The 26,680-nt window shown below is 35.9% G+C and overlaps 1 protein-coding gene across 1 annotated transcript in view; it reads left to right on the top strand.

Moving 5' to 3' along the window:
• Nucleotides 1-26,127, top strand: part of CACNA2D1 (calcium voltage-gated channel auxiliary subunit alpha2delta 1) — a 474,650-nt gene extending 448,523 nt beyond the window's left edge. Inside the window, exons 32-38 of the mRNA XM_056118578.1 lie at nucleotides 241-393; nucleotides 476-528; nucleotides 2,885-2,940; nucleotides 3,403-3,532; nucleotides 5,629-5,738; nucleotides 6,997-7,079; nucleotides 22,449-26,127. Coding sequence (XP_055974553.1) covers nucleotides 241-393; nucleotides 476-528; nucleotides 2,885-2,940; nucleotides 3,403-3,532; nucleotides 5,629-5,738; nucleotides 6,997-7,079; nucleotides 22,449-22,565 — 702 coding nt within the window. The 3' untranslated portion in view covers nucleotides 22,566-26,127. The remainder of the gene's footprint in view (nucleotides 1-240; nucleotides 394-475; nucleotides 529-2,884; nucleotides 2,941-3,402; nucleotides 3,533-5,628; nucleotides 5,739-6,996; nucleotides 7,080-22,448) is intronic.
• The last annotated feature ends 553 nt before the right edge of the window (nucleotides 26,128-26,680 follow it).

Here is a 26,680-nt window from a genome sequence, read left to right as displayed (position 1 = left end):
AATTTAGAGCTTAGGAGACTGGTCATTCCTTTCACAAATAAGCAGCAAAATCACTGAGTAACAAGTATATCTAAGTTCACTTGAGTTCTTCTGAACTTCTTTATCTATTGAAACATATTCCTTATTTTGGCTTTTAAGCTCCTATACAGTTCTAATGCATTGTCTTCATTTTATTTTTCCATTCTACTGGCTCTGGTATTAATGTTTGGTTTGAATTTGAGCTTTCTTTTTCTCTACCAGATTGGAAGATTTTTTGGAGAGATTGATCCAAGCTTGATGAGACACTTGATTAATATATCAGTTTATGCTTTTAACAAATCCTATGACTATCAGTCAGTGTGTGAGCCTGGAGCTGCGCCGAAGCAAGGAGCAGGGCATCGCTCAGCATATGTGGTAGGTATTCTCCTAGTCATCCATTCCTCACAAGGTACCCTCACTGGAGACTAGTGGAGTGACTCTTGGTTCTGTTTTGCAGCCATCAATAGCAGACATACTGCACATTGGCTGGTGGGCCACTGCTGCTGCCTGGTAAGTCAACATGGACATTTTACTGGTAATGAGGAAGTGCACTGTAAAATAAAAAAGCATTTGCTAAAAATAAGTTTTCTGACCCATGCATTGTAATTCAAGCTGGAGCAATAGCACAGTGGGTAGGGCATTTGCCTTGCACCCCGCCCAGCTGATCCATGTTCGATTTCTCCTCCCCTCTCGGAGAGCCTGGCAAGCTACCGAGAGTATCTCACCCGCACATCAAAGCCTGGCAAGCTACGCATGGCACATTCGATATGCCAAACACAGTAACAAGTGTCACAATGGAGATGTTACTGGGGCCGCTCAAGCAAATCGATGAACAATGGGAGGACAGTGACATTGAAATTCAGTGACTTTTTCATTTCTATGCAGTAGATTTAAACCTTTTTTTTATTATTATCCTTCTTAAACACTTAGTCATTTTTTCTTTTTCTGTTTTGTTTTGTTTTGTTTTGCCCTTGGGCCACACCCAGCAGTTCTGAGTTTCCTCCTGGCTCTGTGCTCAGGGATCACTCCTGGAAGGCTTAGGGAGTTAAAGGGAATTCTGGGGATCAAATTCAGGTCATCTACATATAAAGCAAGTACTGTGCACATGGTACTATTGCTCAGGCCCAAATTAGTCCCTTTTTATAGCAGATATTTTTTGTAAACAATGATTTACTCATGGACTGGAGATACACACAGCAGGTACGGAGCTTACCTTGTGCACAGCCAAACCTACCTCGATCTGTAGCACTACATATGGTCTTCCAGGAATGACCTCTGAGCATACTGCCAGGAGTAAGCCCTGAGCACCACTGGCTATGAATTATAACTTCACACACACACACACACACACACACAAAAAAAAAAAAAAACCTACAATATGCTCCTGCAAATATCATCCACTTTAGAAGCTTTTTTTGTTTTCATTTAAGACCAGTTCTTTATATTTAGATAGACTGATTCACCAAAAGTTCCTAATTATTTCTTTCAGTATCGAATTATATGTCTTCTGACTTACTGCCTTTTTACTATTATTGCCAATAGTTGGTGTCATTATAAGGCATCATGTTGCTGGAATGGATCTAGTTGCTTATTTTCACGCTTTCCACCCTCCATGTCTTCTTCACTCTCCTTAAGCTTGACACTTTTGAAAATAAGGCATTTAAGCCATTCAAGGCGCTGTGGAAAGTATAAAAGATCAAATTTGTCATTGTTTATTTCAAGTGATTCTAGTAACTAACAACTTATTGTGACTGGGATCAGTCTTCCTCTCTCTGCCTTCTCTCCTTTCTGTTTTCTTTTGTATCATTACTTTGGTATATTTTCCAAGAGCCATTCCAGGTAGATAAAAATTATTAACATTTATTTGGTATTGGGTGTTCCCAGATGAAATTCACTCATGATGCTATTTTATTGAAATAAAGATTTTATATTAAGAATCCTACTTTTTATGGAAAAGGCACAATAGCAAATAGTACTTTCTGGTATGACAGTGGTATATTTATATAGACTTTGTAAGTCTCATATTGATACTGAAGTATTTGATATTTGTTTGCATTTTTTTCTGGTCAAAGCCTAAATTTTGCGCACACACTCCCTCCACTTTTTTTTTAATTATTATTAGTGAGACACCATGAGGTACAGTTGTAGACTTACAAATTTTTATGCTTCGGTTTCAGTTATACAATGATCAAATACCCATCCCTTCACCAGTGCCCATTTTCCACCACCATGGGTCCCAGTATCCCTCCCACCCCCCCACCCCCCACCCCCATCCCACTCTGACTCTGTGGCAGGGCATTCCCTTATCCACTTTTATTTTTTAATACTAAACTCAGTTCCAGATGATTCCATGCTGCTTGGCTCCCTCATCACTTATAAACGTGCCACATATATACTATGTGTAATATGGATATTTTATTTCATATTTAAACATGAGTTTTATAAGCAAATAGCTCACAGATCCACAGTACAAAATCAGTTTTTCTGTTTACCCCATACACACAAAAATTTAGCTGAAATAAGGAGAAAATCCTGACTGTAAGGCCTATTCAGCAAAATACATTCTTCTTAAAGTTACATCTTCTCATTTTTGTATCTGCAAAAATGTGTGCACCTTATTTGGTCCATAATAATAACTTTCCTGTGACCTCTCTCTGCACAAAAATGCAATGTTTTGTTATTTTTTTAAAGATATAAATGTTATTCTCCTAAGCTTTCTATTATCAAATTCAAAACTTTTCCAAATTCTTATTTAAAAAAGGAAAAAACATGTTTACATATACATGTAAAGATACTCAGAATTTTATTGTACGATTTAAAAGGAAAACATCTCTTTATATCAATAATGATCCATATTTAAATTTAGGTCTATTCTACAGCAGTTTCTTTTGAGTTTGAGCTTTCCACGACTCCTCGAAGCAGGTATGTACTCCTTGACATTGGTATTGCTTCAATAGAAAATAATATTTTATTTTGGGGGAGTGCTGAGTACAGCAGACACAGAAATTGTGTGTATAAGGGGACAGGGAGAGAGAGTTACCTTTATCTGCTGTCATTTCTGTTGGTTGAAATCTTTATCAGAACTTTCTCAAACTTTGGAAACTTTCTTAGGTCACATTGTTGTCTATTTTGTATTTGTCTGGGCTGTATACTATAATATACAGAAGTAAACTAGCCATCTCAAACTTTAGAAACTTTTCATAGGTCACATTGCCTCTATTTTCTACTTGTTGGGACTGTATACTATAATTTACAGTAGTAAACAAGCCATCAAGGCACCTGTCCTCATATAATTGTTTTGTTCTGTGACAATTAAAAACTTAGGGAAGCTAGCTAGCTACTGTGTCTCCTCACAATGGAGGTCTTTGTTTTGACTCTCCACAGCTGACATGGAAGAGGAGGATTTTACAGCCTCTCTGTCGAAACAGAGCTGTATTACTGAACAAACCCAATATTTCTTTGACAATGATAGTAAATCATTCAGCGGTGTACTTGACTGTGGAAACTGTTCCAGGTAATTTTGTTTCTTCATTGCTATTTCACTAAGAAATTATATTCACTTCTATTACAGATGTGTCTCAACAAGCTTTTAATACTTTTAATTTATTAATAAAACTAAATAATATATAAGATACACTAGATATGTGAGTAAATCCATAGTTATTTAGATGTATTAGTAATGTTAAGATATTTCTGTAGTATTCCATGTAGGTAAGATTTTTCTGCATATGACAATTTAACAGGTTTTAAAAAATCAAGAATTTCTGGTGTGTTTTTTTTCCAAGTTTTTTCTAGCATTTATAACTGATTGTATCTTTTATTTGTAACTGGAGAAATGAGAAAGAATTCCCTATGGTTAATCAGTACCCACAAAGCATCATCTTGAAATGTTTTGGGAAACCATTGGATATTTATGTTGGTTGTAATAAAATATAAGAGGAAGACAAGGTGGAAGGTTTGAAGTTTCTCTAAAAAGAATGATAATCCATGACATGGGATACCTGAGAACGGAGCTGAAAGTCACAGTTTATGAGGCACATAGTTGGAACATTTTATTTTAAAAGACTGTGGGTAGATTATTTGAGGAAAAAATGTTAACAGAAATGTAAAAATATTAGGAGGTGAGGTAATCTGAGCTTGTGTAATATCTGGAATAATTGCTTGAGATTCAGAAAGAAAAAATGTTTGGGATACTTTCAAGAGAGGATTAACCAGTATGATTTTTTAATAGACAAGGTCAGTATGCTTTTATAACATACTTTAGCAAATCTCTCTGTCCTACAAACTAGAGAGGATCGTGAGTGGGAATGGAAGGAGTTAGGGATAACAAAAGGAAAAGCAGACCATTCTTTCTAGAGATTAACAAATCATTATTGGAACTTCACAAAACATAATTGTGGCATGTACAGTGAATACAGTGAATACAACAGCAAGAAATAATATTAGATTTCATTGGTTTATCATTCATTGATGCCCACTTAGTAGCATTATGCACTTAAATCTAAGTTAAATGATAAAGACCAATATAATAAAAATGTGAAGTTGAATCAAGTTTTTTTCATTTGCTTTATGCTTGTGTTCAAACATCAATAGAGAAAATGAAAGAATTAGAAAAATATATCATCAGAGAATTACTTTTCATGAAATTTACAGATTTGTTTTGGGTGTAAAGGAGGACTCTAGAACTTACATTGCAGGGGGCTGGAGTGATAGCACAGCGGGTAGGGCATTTGTCTTTCATACGGCTGACCTGGGTTTGGTTACCAGCATCCCATATAGTCCCCTGAGCACTGCCAGGAGTAATTCCTGAGTGCATGAGCCAGGAGTAACACCTGTGCATTGCCTGGTGTGATCCAAAAATAAAAAAAAAAAAAGAACTTACATTGCAGGGCCAGATTGGGTAAGGTGCTCACCTTGCACATGGCCTACCCAGATTCAGTCCTGGCATCCCATATGATCCCCCAAGCACTCTAAGTAGAGTGCTTCCTGAGTGTAGAGCCAGGAGTAGCCACTGAGCAGTGCCTGGAGTGTGTGTGTGTGTGTGTGTATAGGGTCACGGGTGAGGAGCTGCGGGTGGAATTAACTAATTAACTAATTCCTTTGTTTTTATATGGAAAATAAGGGAATCTTGACATATTTTCAACATTAAAATACAGTTCCTGGGACTGGAGAGGTAGTACAACAGATAAGGTGCTTGCCTTGTCCAGAGCAAACCTGGCACCCTGTCTCATCTTCCGAGCCTACCAATAGTAATTCCTAAGTGCAGAGCCACAAGTAAACTCTGAATCTCTTGAGGTATACCCCATAAACAAACAACCAAAAAAGAAAACTAAGAAAACCCACAGTTCCTTAATAGTGAAATAAAAAAAAAATTTCTATATGTTTCAGCAACCTAGTGATTTTAAATTTAAAACTTCCATTACTCCTAAAACATCTATCACTTTGTTTTTGTAATTGAAGGAGATCATATGTTCATATTTAAAGATAAAGCATGATAATCTTTCTCAGATTTTCATGTTCTGTTTTGGTGCATTTTGTCTCAATATATGTTCTTAAAAGATTTTCCCCAGGTATTGTTCCTTTTCTGACTTGTTAATATTTGTTTTTCAGAATCTTTCATGTAGAAAAACTTATGAACACGAACTTAGTTTTCATAATGGTGGAAAGCAAAGGGACTTGTCCCTGTGACACTCGGCTTCTCATACAAGCAGAGCAGACTTGTATCCTTGATCCCAGATGTCTTCCGTAGAAAGCCAGTATCTTAAAGGATGTACTTCTAACCTTGCCGTGTTGTTCATTCTCAAAATGAAATATCATAAAGTGATATAGTTATTTCTCAGAGTCAAAATGCATTCATCCTGTAAAATATGGCTTGCTGTAAAAATGGAAAAAGTCTGCACATGAACCGAGGGACCATGAAAAGTTTCTTACTAACATAATGAGACTTTCTGGAGAAAGCAATGGAAGGTCATACAGGTAAATAAAAAAAAATGCATTGCAAGAGCACAGATGAGCAACTGAGTTGGATTTATGGTAGTCAGTAAGCAGAGAGTCATGATAGAGTTTTACCTATGCTGTTAGAATCTTTGTGGCTTTACTTTCTATTGATTGAATTTCTAGTGACTGAAAGAGGTAGAAAGTCTTATCTCTGTACTTGTTCCAGTGCAGAGCAGATGGAAAAAGAATGATGTCACTCTAAAGCTTTCAACAGCCTCTTAGAAATTGGAAATGGATATTGTACATATCTACAATGGAAGTTTATTAAACCATAATAAATAAGGAATTCTTCTAACACACTGCAACTGCACTAAGCAGCACTTAAACTACTTCTGATGGCAGATATGGTCAATGACAGTGCAGTTGTTGCTGAAGCTTTGGAAACTGTGTTATGTAGAGTGTCTTTATTGATTTTATTTTATCTGTCCTTATTTTTCCTTTAAAATGACATTCCTGGAGTTGGAGAGATTGTGCAATATGTAAGGTAGTTGCTTTGAACACAGTCGATCTTGTTGGATCCCCTGAACCCACCCGTAGAGATCCCTGAACACAGAGCGAGGAGTAAGCTCTGAGCATTGCCTGATGTGACCAAAAAAAATTACAAAACCAAAATACAAGATTTATTTCTACCTTACTAAATAAGGGTTGTACACTCTCATAGACTCCAGTTTACATATATGCCTCTCTCTTACATCTACATCATTTATACATTTCAGCCACTTATATTCTCCACATTTGTATTGTCTAGTTGATGTTTGATAGTGACTATGCTACTTATGAGCCCTTTACATAACACAGTCTGAGAAGAGAAAAATTTGTGTCCAACTTTGTTTCTTCTTTATATTAATAAACGTTTAGTGGTGGTGTACTACAATAATAACATAAGTATCTCTTGTTTGCTTTAGAAATAAGCATATTACAGCATTTTTTAATGTGTGAAAGAAGAAAAATAAATTCATATTCCTTAACAAGTTCTTTTAGCTGATGGTCCAGATCCTTGTGACATGGTTAAGCAGCCCAGATATCGAAAAGGGCCTGATGTCTGCTTTGATAACAATGTTCTGGTAAGACCAAATGCTTGCTGTATTAAAATTCTGTAATTCAGTAATCATTGTATAAAATGATTTAAGGATGCAAATAATTATTTTAGCTTTAACATAATGTGTAATGATTTTGTTCCCTGATAGTCTTGCTGTCATATTTTCTTATTTCAATATTTAAGTTAAGCATAGCAAGATTAAGTTAAACATAATCTTAATAGCTAGCTGCTTTCTGTCCTTCCAAAGGAAACTGTACATACAAACACAATTTCAGTCAATTTATTAATAATCCAAGATCACAAACTGCATAATCTCTAATAAATTATAACTTACATTAAGTATTACTTATCCCACATGAGAACACTACTTTCATTTAAATGCAATTTCTGAGATCTGAAGAGGTATTATAGTGGCGGAGTGCTTGCCCTGTACCACCTGCCTCAGGGACCCAGGTTCAATTCTTGACACCACATATCATCCCCAGAGGACACCAGGAGTAAATTCTGAGCAAGTCAGTGTGCTTCCCCCTAAAAAATTATTCCTTTTAATTTCAATTCTGAACATATAAATTATTTTATTATATTTTATTTGTTAGTATAGTATACTTTAAAACCCATTAACAGCTACTTTCTTGTTTCTTTATGATTAAATTTATTTTAAAACTTGGTTTTTTGACAGAAATGGTGCAATACTACGGGGGGGGTGGTATGGTGCTTGTCTTGCACATGGCTGACCTGAGTTCAATCCCCAGCACTTCATGTAGTCCCCTGAGAACAGACCCAGGAGTAAGACCTGAACACGGCTGGTTGTGACACTTTTGGGGGACACACCATGATGCTCAAGGGTGCTCCAGTACAGTACTAGGGTTTGAAACCTGGCCTCTCCTCACAGATACCATGTGCTATCTAGTCTTTTGAGCCATCTCCCAGACACTCTGCTCGCTGTTTCTATTAACTTTCTGAGTTTTCAAGATTTTTTGTGTCCTAATGAACACACAAATATCACCTGTTCAAATTATTTATTCTAAAGACATGTCAGATCAGTTATTCACTTTTGAAAATTTATTTTAATGTACACAAAAGCCACAGCGGTTGATAAAATTCTTGAGTTTAAATTGATAAAGCTCCAGTATTAAAATCAGTAAGTGTAATCACCAAGAGAATAGGGAATCTCCTGGCTCTCTCTCACGGCCTATGTTCAATGGTCTTGCACCACTTCCCCACCCAGGACGGCCGATGCCATGAGCAGACAAAGGAGGAAACAAGGGCCAGACTGATTGGTGATCAGTTGCCGTTTATTCCATTCTCCCCACGTGCCAGTTCCAATCTCACTAACCCTCATTCCCATCTCCTCCTGTCCCCCTCACTCATCATTCCTCGCTTTGACCTCACTTCTCTAGTCTCTCGTCAACTGCAAGTTTTGGGAGTAGCAACCACACACCCAGGTCCAGTACCACAATCAACATATAAAAATCCTTCCTGATCGCCTGTAGCTAGGGAATCAGGCTCAAGGGCAAAATGCCATTTAGGGGTGTTTCTGCTCTCCTTAGTCTAATAACTTAATTAACATCTTAATTCTACTTACTAATATTAGTTATTTTGTATGGACACAGTAAAAGATACATTGAGCTTGTGGGGTGGCTCTTCTGGGGACCTCTCGCTATAGATCTCAGACTACAGTGCTCAGGCCAGATTAATCATTCCTAACCCTAGCAGAGTCCTAATCTAGTTGTTACTTCTTGAATCATGACAGAATTTGTCCATGCCCATGCTCTTAACTTATAGTTAAGTATTATGGCACTTTGGCCTGGCCCATTTTGATGCCAGGGTAGCTCACAGCTTGCCCTGGGTCCATCCAGTCTCTGCATTGGGGATGCTAGGAAGTAAGGGCAACTGAGGCTTAAGTCAAGAAAACAGATGCCCACAAGTGAATATTATTTGGAGTCAATTAACTCCCAAGTTACTTTGCTCTGAATTAACTATGCAAAGGACTTAAGGAAAAGAGAAAAGCAATATTTACAAGTCAAAAGAGTCTGATTAGGGATAAAGGTGATTGACCAGTTGGAGAAGCACAAAGAAAGAGGTTACAGAGGAATGTGAGCACTATGATAGGAGTAACCCAATAAACCTAAGCTCCCTGTGGCAAGGCAGAAAGCACAAACCATTGTTTTCACACAGTACGTATACATGTTTTAAAAGATCACTTTTTATGTGAAAAGTGTTGTATCTCATCACAGGGTAGTTAAATCCTTGTCAAGAATTTACTAAACTGCTTGTTGTGCTTAGTTGGCGTCTGTGTTACTCTCCCATCTGATTTGGCATACTCTTACTAGAATTTCAGTATTGAGGAATTAGGAGGTTTCATACTGCCTAGCAGTCCAGAAACTTCAAGAGCTATGGTCTGGGTCAATGAGTTGACATGGCAGAAGCTGTGTGGTGGGAAGAGACTGCCCTCCCTGACTCTGCAAAGATGCCAGAGTTCTGGTCTAGGCACCAGGGTACCAAAATGATTCAGTTTGGCATCTTTGCAGAGAATATTCATGAAGTAGTAGAGTTGACCCTTGGAGTGGCTGCAACATTGGGGTGTGGGTATGGCTGACAGGATGGGTACTCCACCCATCCATCTCCGGAGGGCATACCAGAGTTCTCAGCTGTGGGGGACCAATATTTCCATGTATTTTAGTTGCTTGGCGTGCATCTCTTCAGAGATTTAGTCATGAATCTCTAGAGCTGTGGGTGAGTCATCATGTCAGCAGCTATGTCCATTTATTTATTCTGTAAAGATTGAGCTGGATCAATAGCACAGCGGGTAGGGCGTTTGCCTTGCACGAGGCCCATGCGGCCGACCCGAGTTTGATTCCTCCACCCCTCGAGCCCGGCAAGCTACCAAGAGTATCTCGCCCCCACTGCAAAGCCTGGCAAGCTACCCATGAGCTGTTCGATATGCCAAACACAATAACAACAAGTCTCACGATGGAGATGTTACTGGGCCCACTTGAGAAAAATCGATGAACGGGAGGACAGTGGACAGTGCAGTGCTACAGTGATGTAAGGCATCTCTAAAGTTTATATTTACTTAGAATAGACTTATCTAGTTTGTACTTAATAACTTAAATATCCGTAACCATGTCTGTCACATAATGAGTAAGATTTCCATACATACATGTTATGCAATTAGATAATATAAACTAGAACTGGAGCAGAGGATATGTAAAGATCATTACTGTGGAACGAGTCTATAAAAGCAATAGATGCTATAGCCAGTAAAACCCAAACTGATTCAACTTTAATGAGGAGAGTGATTCAAAGTTGGAGCCATTTTTTTCCCCCAATTTTGCTCAATGAGACTAAAATTCCAGATATAAAGGCTTACTCTATATACTATATTCAGGTGCTTTTTTCCATATCCAATAATTTCCCTTTCCATATCCAATAATTTCCCTCCCCAGAGTGGTGTCACTTATTAGGGAACTTCTTTAAATTATTTGTGGCTAGTTTTCAACAGTTTAAAGACACTGACTTCATTTGGATGAACTCTAAAATTCATAGAAAGAGCTCTAGAGATAGTTAAGGCTTTGTTTGCACTTAATCCCAGTTAAATTCCTGGTACCACATCACATGGTCTGTAAACTGCCAGGCATGGCTCCAACAAGAAAAAAAGTAATAATGAAAGATAAAATAAGAATCATATATAAACCATATTACCCAAATTGTTTTCACTCTAGGAGATTTTTTTTGATGAAGGCATTAAGTTATTTTACTAAGATTAAACATTCAGGACTCAGATTTATAAATTATACCTCAATCTGTATGTGAAAGTACAACTCTTGCTCAGTAGTTGAATGTTCTGATTATATCTTAAGCTTCTTTAGCCATAGCATGTTTGTTAGTGCTTACTTTCAATTGACACTATGTATCAGCTCTCCATAGAGGTTTCATATTAACTGCTGATTTGCCAGCAAGTTGCATGAAATCATCTTGTATGTTTTCTTTTTTTCTTGTGTGTTTTCTTTTCTTTTCCTGTACTTGCTCCTTTGGCCATAATTAATAGGATCTACTTGTATATGCAAAGATTCGTGCATGTACCATGATGTCAATTTCTATGTTCAGTTTACTACAAGGTTTCATGGGGTTTGGATGGTCAGTTACTTTCTCTAATCTTCCTTTTTTTTTCTTTATAGCTTGAATTTAAAAAAAAAAAGTTAATATCATTAATTCCACAAAATGAAGGTACTAAATGAAAACAAGTTATTAAAATATTAACAATGTTAGTGAATTTCAAGTGCTGCACATATTTCTGTTCTTAAGATCATACAAATGTCCTATATCAGCTTAAAATTGAAGTCATTCCAATTTAACAAACCTTGTTTATGAATCTTATATTTTGAATCACAAAGGTTAAATTAGTCAATCACTCATAATATCTAACTCCAGATAACTCCTATGATATTTACATAATCAGTTAAATTGAATAGGCCTTGGTTTGAGTTCAGGATTGTATTTACAGTACTCTGGAGTCATCATGATTTTTGCTTTCTTTCCTCATTGCTGCTCAGGTAGCCATTTGTTGATTTGGAAACCACTAGATGGAGATGTAGCCACTACTAAGAGTGAATTCATCAGGGTGGGGGGTGTGGGGGGGGCAGGGTGTGTGGAGTAGGCAGAGTCTCAGAAAATAACCAAATCTGTTCACAGTGAAAGATTCCAAGTGACAGAAACCTGGTGGATTTTACTAAAATAACAGATCTGTGGTGCAGCGAAAGTAGCAAAGCACATAGCTGGCATGTATGAGGTCCTGAGTTCAGTCACCAGCAAGAATGCCCCACCTCCTCCTAGCACAAGCCAGAGAACATTCTTGGAAGTTGCCCCTTTTAACCCATAATAGGTGAAAGTGAATAATCCTGGTCAGTGTTTTATTTTGACGAAATATATCTGAAAGAATTTTATTGTTTCCATAAGCAATATAATTAACATATTAATGGTATAGAAAATTTATTATTGTTATGCTTATATCTAATTGTGGTTATTTTCAAAATAATCAAACTGGAGATTATGGAGGAATTTATCATATTTAATAGGTAAGGACTAACATAAAATTTATTTTTATGTGGCTGGAGCGATAGCACAGCGGGCTGGAGCAATCAGATAGGGCATTTGCCTTGCACACAGCCAACCCAGGTTCGATTCCTCCCTCCCTCTCGGAGAACCCAGCAAGCTACCGAGAGTATCCCGCCCTCACGGCAAAGCCTGGCAAGCTCCCCGTGGCATATCCGATATGCCAAAAACAGTAACAACAAATCTCACAATGAAGATGTTACTGGTGCAAATCGATGAACAACAGGACTATAGTGCTACAGTGCTACCTTTGGGCCATACCCATCTGTGTTCAGAGATCACTCCTGACAGGGTGGGGTAAATCATATGGAATGTCAGGGATTGAATCTGGGTCAACCACATGCAAGACAAATTCTCTACCTGCTATACTATCACTTTGACCTCTAAATAAGTCAACTTTTGGTCAACAAGTTTCTTTACGTTAAAAAGTATAGAGACCTAACTTCTATAGTTAGTTTTCTTCCTTATCATAACTGTAAGTTTATAATAAAAAAGAAATATTACCATGAACTCAGTTGGGTGAGATAAATATCTGTTGGTTAAATTATATTTGAAACATTAAAAAAAATCTGAGATTTCTTGATATAATAGAGTCTTAGAGAAGTAAATGAATAATCCTGAGAAAATTACATAAGTGGTATATACTTTACCTTAAATATGGGTTGGTGAATTTTCTCTGTAATTTTGTTTTGATGTGTAAGCAGCAAAGGGAAAAAGTGCTGAACTTCTTGCCAAAAATTCAAAAAGTAATGGGGTCAGGTGGCAGTCATAATGAGGCCCAATAAATATCTAAATCCAAGCCTCAATATTAATCTTCCTAGAATCAGAAGTTTGTGGTAAACTATGTTCTGCCTGCTGTGATAGGTGAAGTAATCTCAAAAATATTCTAAAGACCAACATCTTTCTGGTTATTTGAAAATGACAACCTAAAAATATGCCCAACAAAATCTGAAAGTCGAAGGGTTGGAGCGGAGCCAGAGAGATAATACAGAGGGTAAGCTGCTTGCCTGGCATGCAGCTGATACAGGTACAATACCTGCAAGCCCATAAATTCCACTGAACACCATCACAAATAATTTCTGAAAAGAGTCAGTTATAACACAAAAGCTAAAAAATAAATTTAAAAGTATAGGTATCCAATTATGAAGCTCATACCACGATTATTTTTTAACACAGGTGTTAAAATTAAACATTTTTTTCTTTTTTGGGTCACACCCAGAGATGCACAGGGGTTACTCCTGGCTCTGCACTCAAGAATTACCCCTGGCGGGGTTCAGGGGATCATATGGGATGCTGGGAGTCGACCCAGGTTGGCCACATGCAAGGCAAATGCCCTACCAGCTGTGCTATTGCTCCACCCCCTAAAATGAAACATTTAACAAAAGCTTTTGAGTTGAGATAGTACATCAAAAGAGAATGTAAATCAAACCAATAATATTCACTGTTTCATTGGATATACATCTGCCTAAAGAATTTTAAATATAGATACCTTTGAGTTTGAAAGTTACTCATTACTAGAGGATTCATTTCTGGGTAAATTTGTTTTTGAATAAAGGATTAATGGTGACTAAAATTTCTAAAAGAAGGAAAACTTCTCATTTAAGTGACCAGAAAATATCCTTTTGATAGCAATGTTTGTTTAAACTTATTTTGTTCTTTCTATATTCAGTTACTCAACCAGGTTCTGGTTGGTAAAAGAAAATATTTTTTTAAAGTAAAGTTTGATAGTACTTGTTATACAAGGTCTTAAACCTTGAAAGAAAATTATATGACTATAAATTTCTTTTTCTTTGCATAATAGAAAAGGAATACGCTCAAATGCCATTTTTATTGAGTCTTTTGGGAGTCTAGTTTCATTATATTTCCCTCTAAGAAGCTATATATGTATATATCTCCACAAATATATAAAGCATTGACACCATATCCTTTTTCTGTGTGTTAAACTGAAACAAGTTACCAATCTGATATTTTCTGTTTTAGTAATCTATAAAAATCCAGCTGATTTATCTCATATTGTCAGCAGGCTGAAAGAGAAAAATGCTAAAATGTCTCCCAAAGCACTTTCATAGAGTTGACTCAAGTCTCACTACATGCGGTTGATTCATTGACCAATATAAGAGAAAACAGTACCAGGAAACTGAGAGTCCAGTTTTCAATGTGAATCAACATGTAGATGTCAGGAACTTTGATCTAAACTGCTACCAGACTGAAACAGACACATTTTATCACAGAGGAAACAAAGCAAACAAAAATAATCATTTAAAATTAAAACAATGGAATCAGCCAGAGGGGGAAAAAAACAAGTTTTTTTTCCATTATGCATGTTTGGAATATAAAGATGTATTTTTGCATTAATAATTTTATTTGACAAGATACATCACAAGTACCTACTGGGCTATGTATTTGCTAAACTTCAAATTCCTCTAAGTATTATATATAACCAGAACTGAAGTACAACTAAGCCTTTAATTTATTAGTTTATATTTGCAGTGTTTCTAACCAATCAATGTTGTTAGAGTGCTTTATTGAGGTGTGTACTTGTTACTCATTTAGAATAAAGCAGTTGCACAACCACAAAATTGCTAATCATTTATTTAAGGTATGGAAGGGTGTCACACATCACAATACTTAGAGATTGTTCCTGGTAGTACTTGTGCTCAGAGGACCACAGTGATACCAGGAATCAAATCAGAGATAGCCATATGCAAAGCAAGTGCCTTCCCCTGTGTATTATCTCCTTGGTCTGAATATTTAAGGCATTTTTATACTAAAATTATTTTTATTTGGCATTCAAATATTACTGAATAGCCTGTGTTTTATCTGGTTACCATTCCTAAAGGGAAAAGTATCAAATAAGAGAAAAATAACTGCAAAAACTATGAAATGTTGAAAATCTTGACCTATTGCAGAGATTACAAGTATTATTGGAGTATAATGCTATTTAATGAAAACAGTAAGGCAAGGATGAAGAGGCAGCCAAGCTCCTGGTCACATACAGCCTTATAGGCGTTGCAAGACATTTAGACTTTATTCTGAGACATGAGAAAACACCAGAACTGATGACTTACTTGAACTTGAGATAGAGATGGCAATAGGTATCAGCATACATTTCAAATAGAGTTAGTAAGATGGATTGATAGTTTATATTTGAGGGGAAAAAAAAAGAATCACAGATGATAGTCTTTTCCTTGATCTACTTTTCTTTTATCTGTGTAATCTCCTTGAAGGGGCTGTGTAATCTCCTTTCTGGGAGCTGTGTCAACTCCTTAGCTCAGGTGATGCTATGAGGGATTACACATTAACGGATGTTCACAGGCTCTCTGGGTAGATCTCTCTCACCTCCCGTATTTGGTGCTCCCAAACTACTTCCCACCCGGGACGGCCATTGCAATAGGCAGATGAAGGAGGAGCAAGGGCCAACCTGGTTGATGATCAGTTGCCCTTTATTCCATATCTGGTCTCTCCCAAACTCTCTCCACAATTCTCCCCTCTGGCCACAACTCTATCCCCAACTCGCAACTCTCTCTCAGCTCTCTCCAGCCCTCTCTCTCACTCTCAACCCTATCTCTCTGTGTCTCTCTGTCTCTCTTTGTGTGTGTCTCTCTCTGCCACCAACTCACAACTCTGGCTCTCTCTCCAGCCCCCTCTTCTCTCCTCTGTCTGGCCACACCCCCCTCAAGTGCAATTAACATGTTTATCAAGCTTTCCTGATCACCTGCAGCCCACGAGGACAAAACAGCACTTAAGGTGTGCTTCTCCTCTCCTTAGACCAGCAACTTAATTAACATCTTAATTTTACTTCCTAATATTTGCCATTCTGTATGACAGTAATAGACACATTTAAGCTTGTAGGGCGACTCTCCTGGGGATAGCTTGCCATAGACTCAGACTGCAATGCCCAGGTCGGATTAATCATTTCTAAACCTAGCAGGGCCCGAATCTAGTTATTACTTTTTGGATCATGACAGAATTGGTCCATGACCCTGCTCTTAATTTATAGTTAAGTAATACGGCCCTTTGATCTGGCCCATTTTGATGCCAGGGTAGCTCACAGCTTGCCCTGGGTCCATCCAGTCCCTTGTTGGGACACTGCTTTGGGGAATCGGAGGCTTAAGTCAAGAGAGAAGATGTCTAGGAGGTAATACTATCTGGGGTCAATTAACTCCCAAGTTACAAAAGCTTGTCTTTTTAACTGTCTTCCTGTGTCCATACAAAAAGTAACTAACCATTAAGGAGAAAAGAAAAACAATTTTTACAAGTCAGCGGAGTCTGAGCAGGAGACAAAGGTATTTAACAGGTTGGGGGGTGTAGTCAAACCCAAGCTCACTGCGGCCAGATAGGAAGGGCAAACCAATGTTATCCCACATATATCTATTAAAGAAGTTGTAAAGATCAGTTAATGTAAAGGTAAGCAAGATGCAGAGCTGAAGATGCACAAGTATGAATGTGTTTTCTGTCCAAACAACATAGGGACCTACCAGATCTGTCCTTTCAAAGGCACACTGACTCTCCAGCTAATCACTTAGCAGTTCTTTCTGAAATGAAAGAAATCTGAGCTACTCCTCCACATTGGCAAATGAGAAACTATAAGAAAGACTGAGACATACTGACCATAAACTACAGCTTACCTCAGTTACATGCATTTAGGAGGTACTCTCAATTTCTCCCTGACAAGTAGAGTACATGATGGTATTATCACATCAGAGAGTATCATTGCATTTGTAATTATTTACATCCCCTAAAAATGAGCAATGAAATATATAAAACAAATATCTCTCCTGAAGGCAGTTATAGGCTGTGTTACAGATCTAAACGTGGAAAATTTCATTATTCCACTTTCAACAGTGAATAAAAGATACATAAAAATCAGTAAAGGAACTAGTGAGCATCACTTCATTATAGGTTGGGTGGATTTAACAAGTATTTGCAGAATTTGCATTCTTCTTAGGTCCATATGGAACATTCTACAGAATCAATCTGTAGAGCATATACCAAAGTAAGTCTTAGTACAAGTAAGAAAGTTGAAATATCAAATATATTTTCTGACAACATGGAACTGGAAATCATCTACAAGAAGAAAATTAAAATGGTGGGTAAAATCTAAAAGCTGGAGAAAGAAATTAAATAATAAAATTTAGAGAAAGAGGAAACTTGTTGTTTGAAATGATATAAAAGTAGAAAAAGCAAGTAAAACCAGAAACCAAAAGTTACCCCCAAAATACTCTCTCTCTCTCTCTCTCTCTCTCTATATATATATATATATATATATATATAAAGAGAGGGGGGGGATCCAGATATAAAGAGTCTTATGAATACCTGTAAGGAACAGATGGAAATGGGAATATTTTTAGAAGCATACATCTCAAGACTTCATCAGCAATTAATAGAAAATCTGAATGGAATAACTATGAATAAGAAAAGTGGAACAGTAATCTAATGACTCTCCCAAATAAAAAGCATTGGTACAACTGGATAGTTTCCTTAGTGAACTCTACCAACCTCCTAAAGAATTACTACCCTAGGGGGCCAGAGTGATAGCACAGCGGGTAGGGTATTTACCTTGTATTCACCCAATCTGGATTTGATCCCTGGCATCCCATATGGTCACTCAAGCACTGCTAGGAATAATTCCTGAGTACAGAGCCAGTAGTAACCCATAAGCACACCAGATGTGACCCAACACACCAAAAACAAAACAAAACAAAAAAAACCCTACCCCTTCTCAAACTTTTCTGAGTGATTGAGTGTTTGAAAGGAGAGAAAACTTACAGATCATATGAAGTAGATAGCTAAAGTACCATTAGAAATGTCATAATACGCAAAAAAAAAGGACTTGTGAGCTTGGTTTGCCTAAGATACATATTCAACTGTGTATCTTAATGTGGAAAGCCATAGCATGGAACTGGAGCAGACCCATCAATCAATGATGGTACTCTCTCCACAGTGCACTGTTCAGAAGATGCCGTTGGCTAACCTGACCCTACTAGGTGAGGGAAATAATACTTCATAAAATTAATGACCTCTTGACTGGGATAAAAGACTGTGCTGGTAGCACAAAACCAAAACAAAAACTTTTTCCTTGAGTTTTACAGTAGTAGCAACCAGACCAGCTGAGGTTCTTTCCCATACAAAATTAGGGAGAACATTCCAACATTAAAGCTGACAATCACATACATAATAAAAACAAAAGAAGCTAAACCAACTAACTAACCAGGAAAACTACAAGCAACCATTATCAGAATAGTTGTTTTTCCAAATCTTCAGAAGGCAAAAGTAAAGACACAGAATTGAAAGAAGTAATAGACATTTAAGATAATCCTACACAAAAAAAAAAAACTTAACAAATTTAGAGAATATCAACATAGAATCAAATCCAAGAGAGAAAAAAATAGGCATGTTGTGTTAATAAATGAAGAATTTAACGTGTTAAAATTTCCAGAAAATTTGGGGATGAAAACCAAATAAATGGAATTTAATCTAATGTATAGTCTCAGTCTAATAGAAGAGTGAATATCAGTGATTGAATGAAAACTCAAGTGCAATAAAGAAAAATAAGGTTCAGGAAAAATGAAGAAAATCTAAGCAATCTTTAGACTACAATAGAAGGGTTAACATGGTAATTCCAGAAGGTAAAGAGAGAAAAAAGGAGTAGATACCACAAAGAAATAACATAGGAAACTTTGTAAACTTGTGGAAAGAACTATAGAAGCCCAGAAAAATGGGAGATTTGGCCAAAAAGGAAGAGAGAGGGGCTGGAGCGATAGCACAGTGGTTAGGGCATTTGCCTTTCATGCGGCTGACCTGGATCCAATTCCCAGCATCCCATATGGTCCCCCCCAAGCACTGCCAGGAGTAATTCCTGAGTGCATGAGCCAGGAGTAACCCCTGTGCATCTCCGGGTGTGATCCAAAAAGCAAAAGAAAATAAAATAAAAAAAGAAGGAAGAGGGAGTTTTGGTCAGATCAGACAGTGCTACAGGATCACGAAGTGCCAGCAATAGAACTGGGTCATCCATATTCAAGGCAAGCATCTTTACCCTTGTACTTACTCTCTGAACCCCAGAATATTCCATTTTAAGAAATAAACTATTTAAACCATGATATAGCATTACTAAATTATCTAAGGTAATTTTTTTTTAAAGTAGAAGCTTGCTATGGAAAAGAAAAGAGTAACATTCAAAGATAGCACTTTTAGACTTTCATCAGAATTTTCAGCAGAGGTTAGAGATAGTGCAGCAGTTAAGGCACTGCTTTGCCAGGTATGTGGTTGATCCCAAACTGATCCATGGTTGCATGTTCCACTGAATATTGCCCCCAAAGCTCAAACAACAACTCAAAACAATTTCTAGCTAAACCTCTGTCAATTACAGGAGAATGATATTCACTTTAAGAAATGATATAAACTGCCAGCCAGGAGGAGGGGCAATAGCTCAAAGAGTTGGAATATTTGCTTTGAATGCAGAATCCCCGGGTTCACTCCCCAGCACCATGGCAGCAGCGGGCCCATGTTTGGAATAGCTGGGCCAGGCATTCCACTCAACTCCACTGAAAGTCGTCGACAGGACCCCTAAACACTGCTTGGAAGACTCAAAAAGAACAAAGAACAGTCTGCCAAGAATATTATATGCAGCAACATCATTCAAATAAGATAAGGCTTTTTCAGACAGAAGCGAATAGTAGACCTACTCTACAAGAAATGTTGAAAGAAGTGATTCTACAAGAAGAATTGATGGGTCTGGTCCCTATAATGACTGACAAAAATAAGAGTTATATTTTCAGTTACATCATTGATAAATACTTGAATGTGAGTCTAAAAAAAAAGAAGTGAAAGATCTATACACTGAAAACAATTACATGTAAATATAGAAGTCACAAGAAATAAAAATATACCCTATGTTCACTGGAAAAATAAAAAATATTAAAATGGCTATCTTCACTAAAGGAATTAATAGATTCAATATAATCCCTATCTAGGATTCTTCAAGGAATTATTAAAAAAGCTCTCCACTAATTAAGTGAAACCACAGAAGATACCATGTAGCCAAAGCATTTTGAGAGAAAGTAGAGGAAATAATGCTCCCTGATTTCAAGCTTTATTAAAAAGAAATAGCATTAAAAACAGTATGGTATTAAGCAAACAAACAGCCAAAACAAAAATTCAGTGGAATTAAATACTGAGCCCCAAAATAAACCCACACGTGTATAAACATTTCATCTACAACAGTCACGGTCATAGTCCTCCCGTTGTTCATCGATTTGCTTGAGCGGGCCCAGTAACATCTCCATCATGAGACTTGTTGTTACTGTTTTTGGCATATTGAATATGTCACGGGTGGCTTGCCAGGCTTTGCCATGCGGTCGAAATACTATCGGTAGCTTGCCGGGCTCTCCAAGAGGGGCGGAGGAATCGAACCCGGCTTGGCCGGGCAGGCTGTACGCAAGGCAAACACCCTACAACATTGGAGACAATATCATACAGTGAAGAAAGCCTCCTCAACAAATGATTTGAGAGAACTAGATAGCTACATTCAAAAAGAAAAAAAAATCACCATAAACTCCATAGACAAAAGTAACTCAAAGAGGATCAAAACATCATCTATTAAACTGAAATGATTTTGTTGAGATTTAATAGTTAAATTTTGAAAAATAAAATCATATCAATAATATGTATTCCTGGATGTCTCTTTTAAAAAAAGCTGCTTCAAAATACATTTTAAGAAAAGGGTCTTACTTATTTACTAAGTGGAATATAGTGCTTCAAGTTAAAAGGGTCTTACTTATTTACTAAGTGGAATATAGTGCTTCAAGTTCCAGTAAGAAAAAAAAAATGAGCTCTTGCTCTTACTCTCTGGGAATTTTCAGGTTTGCAGAACTATTCTGGAGAAAGGTCAGTATTTTTCTGTTTATTCATGTAGCTTACTTTGATTATTAGAAATTGAATCGCATATTTGTGGTATTTTATGTTTAGTCAAATAAGTAGGTAATATTTCAAATAAACTCAATGTATTAAAGATTTTAAGGATCTAGAAAATTTTGAAGTATACATACTAGAAAGAATAGAATTATTTTGCATTTCTTTTGAACCTAGTATGTTTCCATCAGATAAGTATCCAAATGAGTAAATAAATATATAGCATCTATTTCATTGTTCTCTCCAATTTTGACTTTTAATTTTTAATTTATATTTTCATCGTGTTTTTATTGTTTATACTTCAACTATATTTTCATTTTATTTAAATTATTGACAAAAATATAGATACTAAATATGCACAGTATACTCACCTTAAAGACAGGCTATAACAAATAAAAGACATGAAAATTAGGGGCCAGATAAATTGTTCAACGGTAAGGTGCTTGCCTTGCATGTGGCTGACCCAGGTTCGAACCAAAGCACCACTCATGACTCTCCCTGAGCACCTCTGGGGATGGGATGCCCCCCCCCAAAAAAAAACACGTTCATTTCTCCAGTTCACTTTAGCAATCATACATTTTCCTTATAGAGCATAATTGTTAAAATTTCAATTCCTGAAAATTATATACCATAAATATTTTTATTTTTTGCATTCATTCACGATCACAATCACCCTGTTGTTCGTCAATTGCCTCGGGCAGGCACCAGTAACGTCTCCTTTGTCCTAGCCATGAGATTTTAAAGCGCCATATTCAAGGCTCTTTCAGGGTTAGGAGAATGAGACCCATCATTGTTACTGATATTTGGCATATTGGGCATGCCACAGGGAGTTTGCCAGATTCTGCCATGTGGGCAGGTTACATTCGGTAGCCTGCCAGATTGTCCCAAGTAAGAATGAGATAATAAGATGTCATTAATAAGCTTCTGGGAGCTGGGTTTTATAGTCTCTGGGTCTTGGCTGTTGATGGGATTACACGGCACCAGGGGGTCAGTTGGTGACCCCTGCCTACTGGAAGATGGAGGACCTGAGTGGAGGATGCTCAGCCCCAATCTGAGCAGGCTTGGATAATATTAATCTGTAATATTTGATACTCTGAAAGTACATTTAGGAAATATTTTTCAAAATAGTATTGTCATATTTTTCATACATACTAGAATCTATAAAAATATTTACCTAACACCACAAATAGTGTTAGGAGAATTACACTTTTTCCAAAATTGATGAATAATATAATCTAGGAAATACTTTATTTGGATTCAAATAAAGCTAAATTATAAGGTGAGTTCCCAAGTGGACTAAACTCTGTTGCTTAGAAAGATGTCTTATGAAATATATTTCAAGATATTTCTTATGTTTCTTTTCTTTCAGGAGGATTACACTGACTGTGGTGGTGTTTCTGGATTAAATCCCTCCCTGTGGTCTATCATTGGAATACAATTTTTACTACTTTGGCTTTTATCTGGCAGTAGACACTACCAGTTATGACCTTTTAAAACCAAATCTGCATAATTAAACTCCAGACCCTGCCAAAATATGAGCCCTCAACTGCATTTTAACAAGGTCAGTCCTGGAATCAGCTGAACACTGGGCCCATACTATGGCATAAATCTACAACACAGACTCTAAAGCACCCACTGGCTGCATGTCAGGGTGTGAAATCCTAAATGTTGTGTGAATGCTGCATCATCTTCGTAAAACATCAAAGCAAACTTTCTATATGTGCTCTATTGGGAAAATTGAGAGTTTGTTGTTGCTATGTTGGTGATTACATGTATAAGGGCTCCCCACACAATTGTTTAAGAATCACACAAATTGTCTTGATTCTGATCTGGATTTTTAACTTACTGCAATCCGTTTAGATTTTTTTTTTTAATGAAGAAAATCCCTAAGGGAGAAACAGTTCATTTTACCTTTACTTATTTTTCTGATAAAAGTATTTCCTGCTTTGGATAGTTATTATCTATGGAGAAAGAAAGGAGAAAAGAATTAAAGAGAATTAATGGTATAGTTATTGAAATATATATGGCTGATTTTTAACCTAAAAATTGCCATAAATAAATGCCTTATAAAAGAATGGCTTCTTTGCCAAAAAAATCAAAAATAAAGTAACACAAATTATGGCCAATTAAATTTAAAGGAGTAATTTATTGGATATTTGGAAATAATAACTAAGAAGTTATTAGCCTAAGGTGCTGGAGGGTAAAATTTGAATACAAGAATATACTGACTATATTTCCGCATCAATGTAAGCCCTTAAATGCTTTGATGTAATGTTCCTTTTGTTCATGATAAAGTTACTGTAGTGCTGGCCAGATATTTCAAGATGCTCTAAGAAAAGCTTGTCAGGGGGGAGGGGCAATGTTTTTTCTTGTGATCAATGAACTTTGGTTACAAAGGATATTTTGCATGATGCTGCTGCTATTTTAAATTTTTGGTTTGTTTTTCTCTTACTGTAGAGTATAGTCTATTGAAAAGTTAACTGAGTGACATTATTGTTACGTAAGAATATGAATCTTGCAGTGTAATGCACTTAAGTCATCTTTTAAAAATGTTGTTAAACTACTCTGAATATACTGTGCAATGTAAATGCTGAATGACTGGGTTAAGTAAATGGTGAAATGGGAATTAATGGATTTTATACAGATTCATGCTTTTGCCTGAAACCTATGTACAGATATTTTAAGTACATAAATCAGATTTGACACATTTATTTTTTAAAAAGTACATAAATGTTCCCAATGAAGATCCATGCTAGGTTTCCTCTTTGTTCATTTGAATAGTAGCATGTACACTCCAAAAATTTCCACTGCTACTGCTGCTGCTTTTGTCTATTTAAAAGTTATAATCCTTAACCAAAATTTCCATGCAGTTTGATGAAAGTTTTACAAAAATCTGAACAAATAGGAAACCTTGAATCTATGTGTATGCACATAAATACTTGATTGTGAATAATCAAAATTGTTTTTATACAAACTCATTGGTGGAAATGATTAGTGTAGTAAATCAGCTATTTCATTAAAGATTAATATAATAGCAAAATATTATTTATGCTTTAAAAATTATTTTGAAGAGTAAATAGTATTGAAAATGGGTGAAAACAATGAATGTGTAACTAATATAGTGAGTAATTCTGCTGAAAGGGAAGTTTGCAGATATTTTTATGGTAAAATGTATTTCTTTTTGAACATGCCAAATATTGGTATGTGTATATGCTGGAAACTTTCTTAATATATCATTTTAAGTTCATATCTTACTAACATAATCCAGCATGCTTTAATATGCCTCACATATCAAAGATATAACCAATTCTGTAGCATAATTTAAAGATATATTTGTTTTGTTTTTAGCTTTGCATACATTTGTAATTCCCTTCCACCAACAATATACCCTAGGTACCATTTGTGTACATTTCCTTATTTAAGATTTTTTTTTATTTTAAAAAAGGGGAGAAGGGAGCAGAATCACTTTGCCAACTATTGTCAACTCTTAGACCATCAGTTACCATTTCTAATGCATTGTTGTGATTTTGTAGTCTCATTTGTAACCTGTACTGACATTTTAGAAAACACCAAAGTGATTTTAAAAAATATGAAACTTCTCACTCTAGTAATGATATGTTTAAATCATGTCGTTTGTTAATTAAATACTTAAAACTTATTGTTAACTTTTGCTAGACTTTCAAATCATGAAAGTGTTGGGAAGGGGAAATCAAAACATTAAATTATTAATTCATGTATATATGATGCACATTAAAATGATTGTTTTGCTTTCAGCATACAACAAACTACCTTAAATTATGTTTAATATTTATTAGATATATTTTCATGGCTAATGTCTCTTAAATACTACATTTTCATAAACTACATTGTTATTGTATTAATTACAGTTAACCTTGGCATCTTTTGACATCTTACTTGATTTCATTTGCCATCAAAATATATTTAAATGCTTAAGTCTTACTGTGATCTAATTTTCTGTAATAAACATATTATGACAAACATAAACATCGTAATAAATTGGGCAAGAATGCACACTCTGACCAAAAACTCTTCTCATGACTAATTAATACTATTCTTCATGCTTTACATATGTTTTTAAAGAAAAGAGTAACACTCATCCCAATGAATTGTTTTATTTACTTTTGGATTCTTCTATGAATTTTTAATTGTTACAAGAACTTAAATTATAACCTGATATATATACGTGTGTAAATACGCACGTATATACATTATATATACATATTTCCCAAAACTAAACAATGTAAGAGATCCTACTTAAGTTTTGTTATACTCACAACTGCTTATAATGTAGTCTTCCACTAAAACAAAATCAGTATGTCTTGCATTGGTGTTGAGTAACAGGAATGCTTTATTCATTAATAATTTCTTTGTGTTTTCTTCATTTGAACAACCAGCATTACTGCCAAACACCAGTCGTGGTCCATATTTGTAACAGGTTTTTAACATGACATAGCACGTTTGATTGAAGTGATTTTTAGGTCCTGGGCCTATAATATTTTAGTATGACCTTTTTTCATGTTTCTAATGCTTGAGGCATTATTGCTTAACTTCGAAAAAACAAAACAGTGTTGCTGCCATTTGTAAGTTTTCCTATACTATTCCTTATATTAACTTAAAAACTGGCCTTACTGGGTTCAAATAGGCAGTATCCCTTTTAAGTGACCTTTGCAACCCAAGTGTTACTTGCTTATTTGATGCTCTTGTGTATTTTACATGTCAATTAAATCTTTGTCTTCACCAAAGCTTAAATTTCTACGTCTTAATTTAAAACTCAAACTATTCCATTGATCATGTTAGTCATGTTAGCTGACTTTAAAATGTAGAGGTATGGAAATTAACCTATTGAAACAAAATGGATGCTGTGACTTTATAGAATAGGCTATTTCACCCACCTACAATTTCAAATATTATTATGTGGAACTTATAATGTTTACCCTTAGCAGAATATTAATATTGCTAATACTTAGTGTAAATTTCTGTAAAGAATAAATGAACAAAAGTATGAGTAAAAATGTTCAGATTTTAAACAGGTAGACAACCCTTACCAACAGTTTCATTGAAATTTTTGGTTCATATGATTAACTCCAAAAATCCTACTGAGACTAATGGGATACTGTCTTGTAGAGAAACCAATTGCGTTTACAGTGTGACCTAACTAAGCTGTCCTTTTTGTTACATTGTATGATTGTTGGATCATGCTTTTAGGGGTATTTTTATTGAAATGCTCAGTGTGCATCCATGCAAAAGGCCAAGTGGCTTTGTGATCAACAGCTTTCTCCCCTTTATTTTGTTCTCTTGACACTTTTGTGGAAATTAACTAGCCTGACTTAAAAAAATTTTGTAAAAATTTGTATAATACTGTTATAAAAATATTTATAATCCCAGAAAATGTTGTGTTAAATCTTGTGCAAAAACAGTATATTCAGAATAAAAGTTTATCATTTAAAGTCACCACAATTTGGGTTATTGATTTCTTTTTTTTTTTTGGCTTTTTGTGTCACACCTGGCAATGCACAGGGGTTACTCCTAGCTCTGCTCTCAGGAATTACCCCTCGCAGTGTTCAGGGGACCATATGGGAT

This window comes from Sorex fumeus, unplaced genomic scaffold, assembly GCF_029834395.1.
Source record: "Sorex fumeus unplaced genomic scaffold, SorFum_2.1 ptg000037l, whole genome shotgun sequence".
Lineage (NCBI taxonomy): Eukaryota > Metazoa > Chordata > Mammalia > Eulipotyphla > Soricidae > Sorex > Sorex fumeus.
The sequence above is the reverse complement of the archived record's forward strand: the minus strand, read 5'-3'. Positions and strand labels throughout refer to the sequence as shown.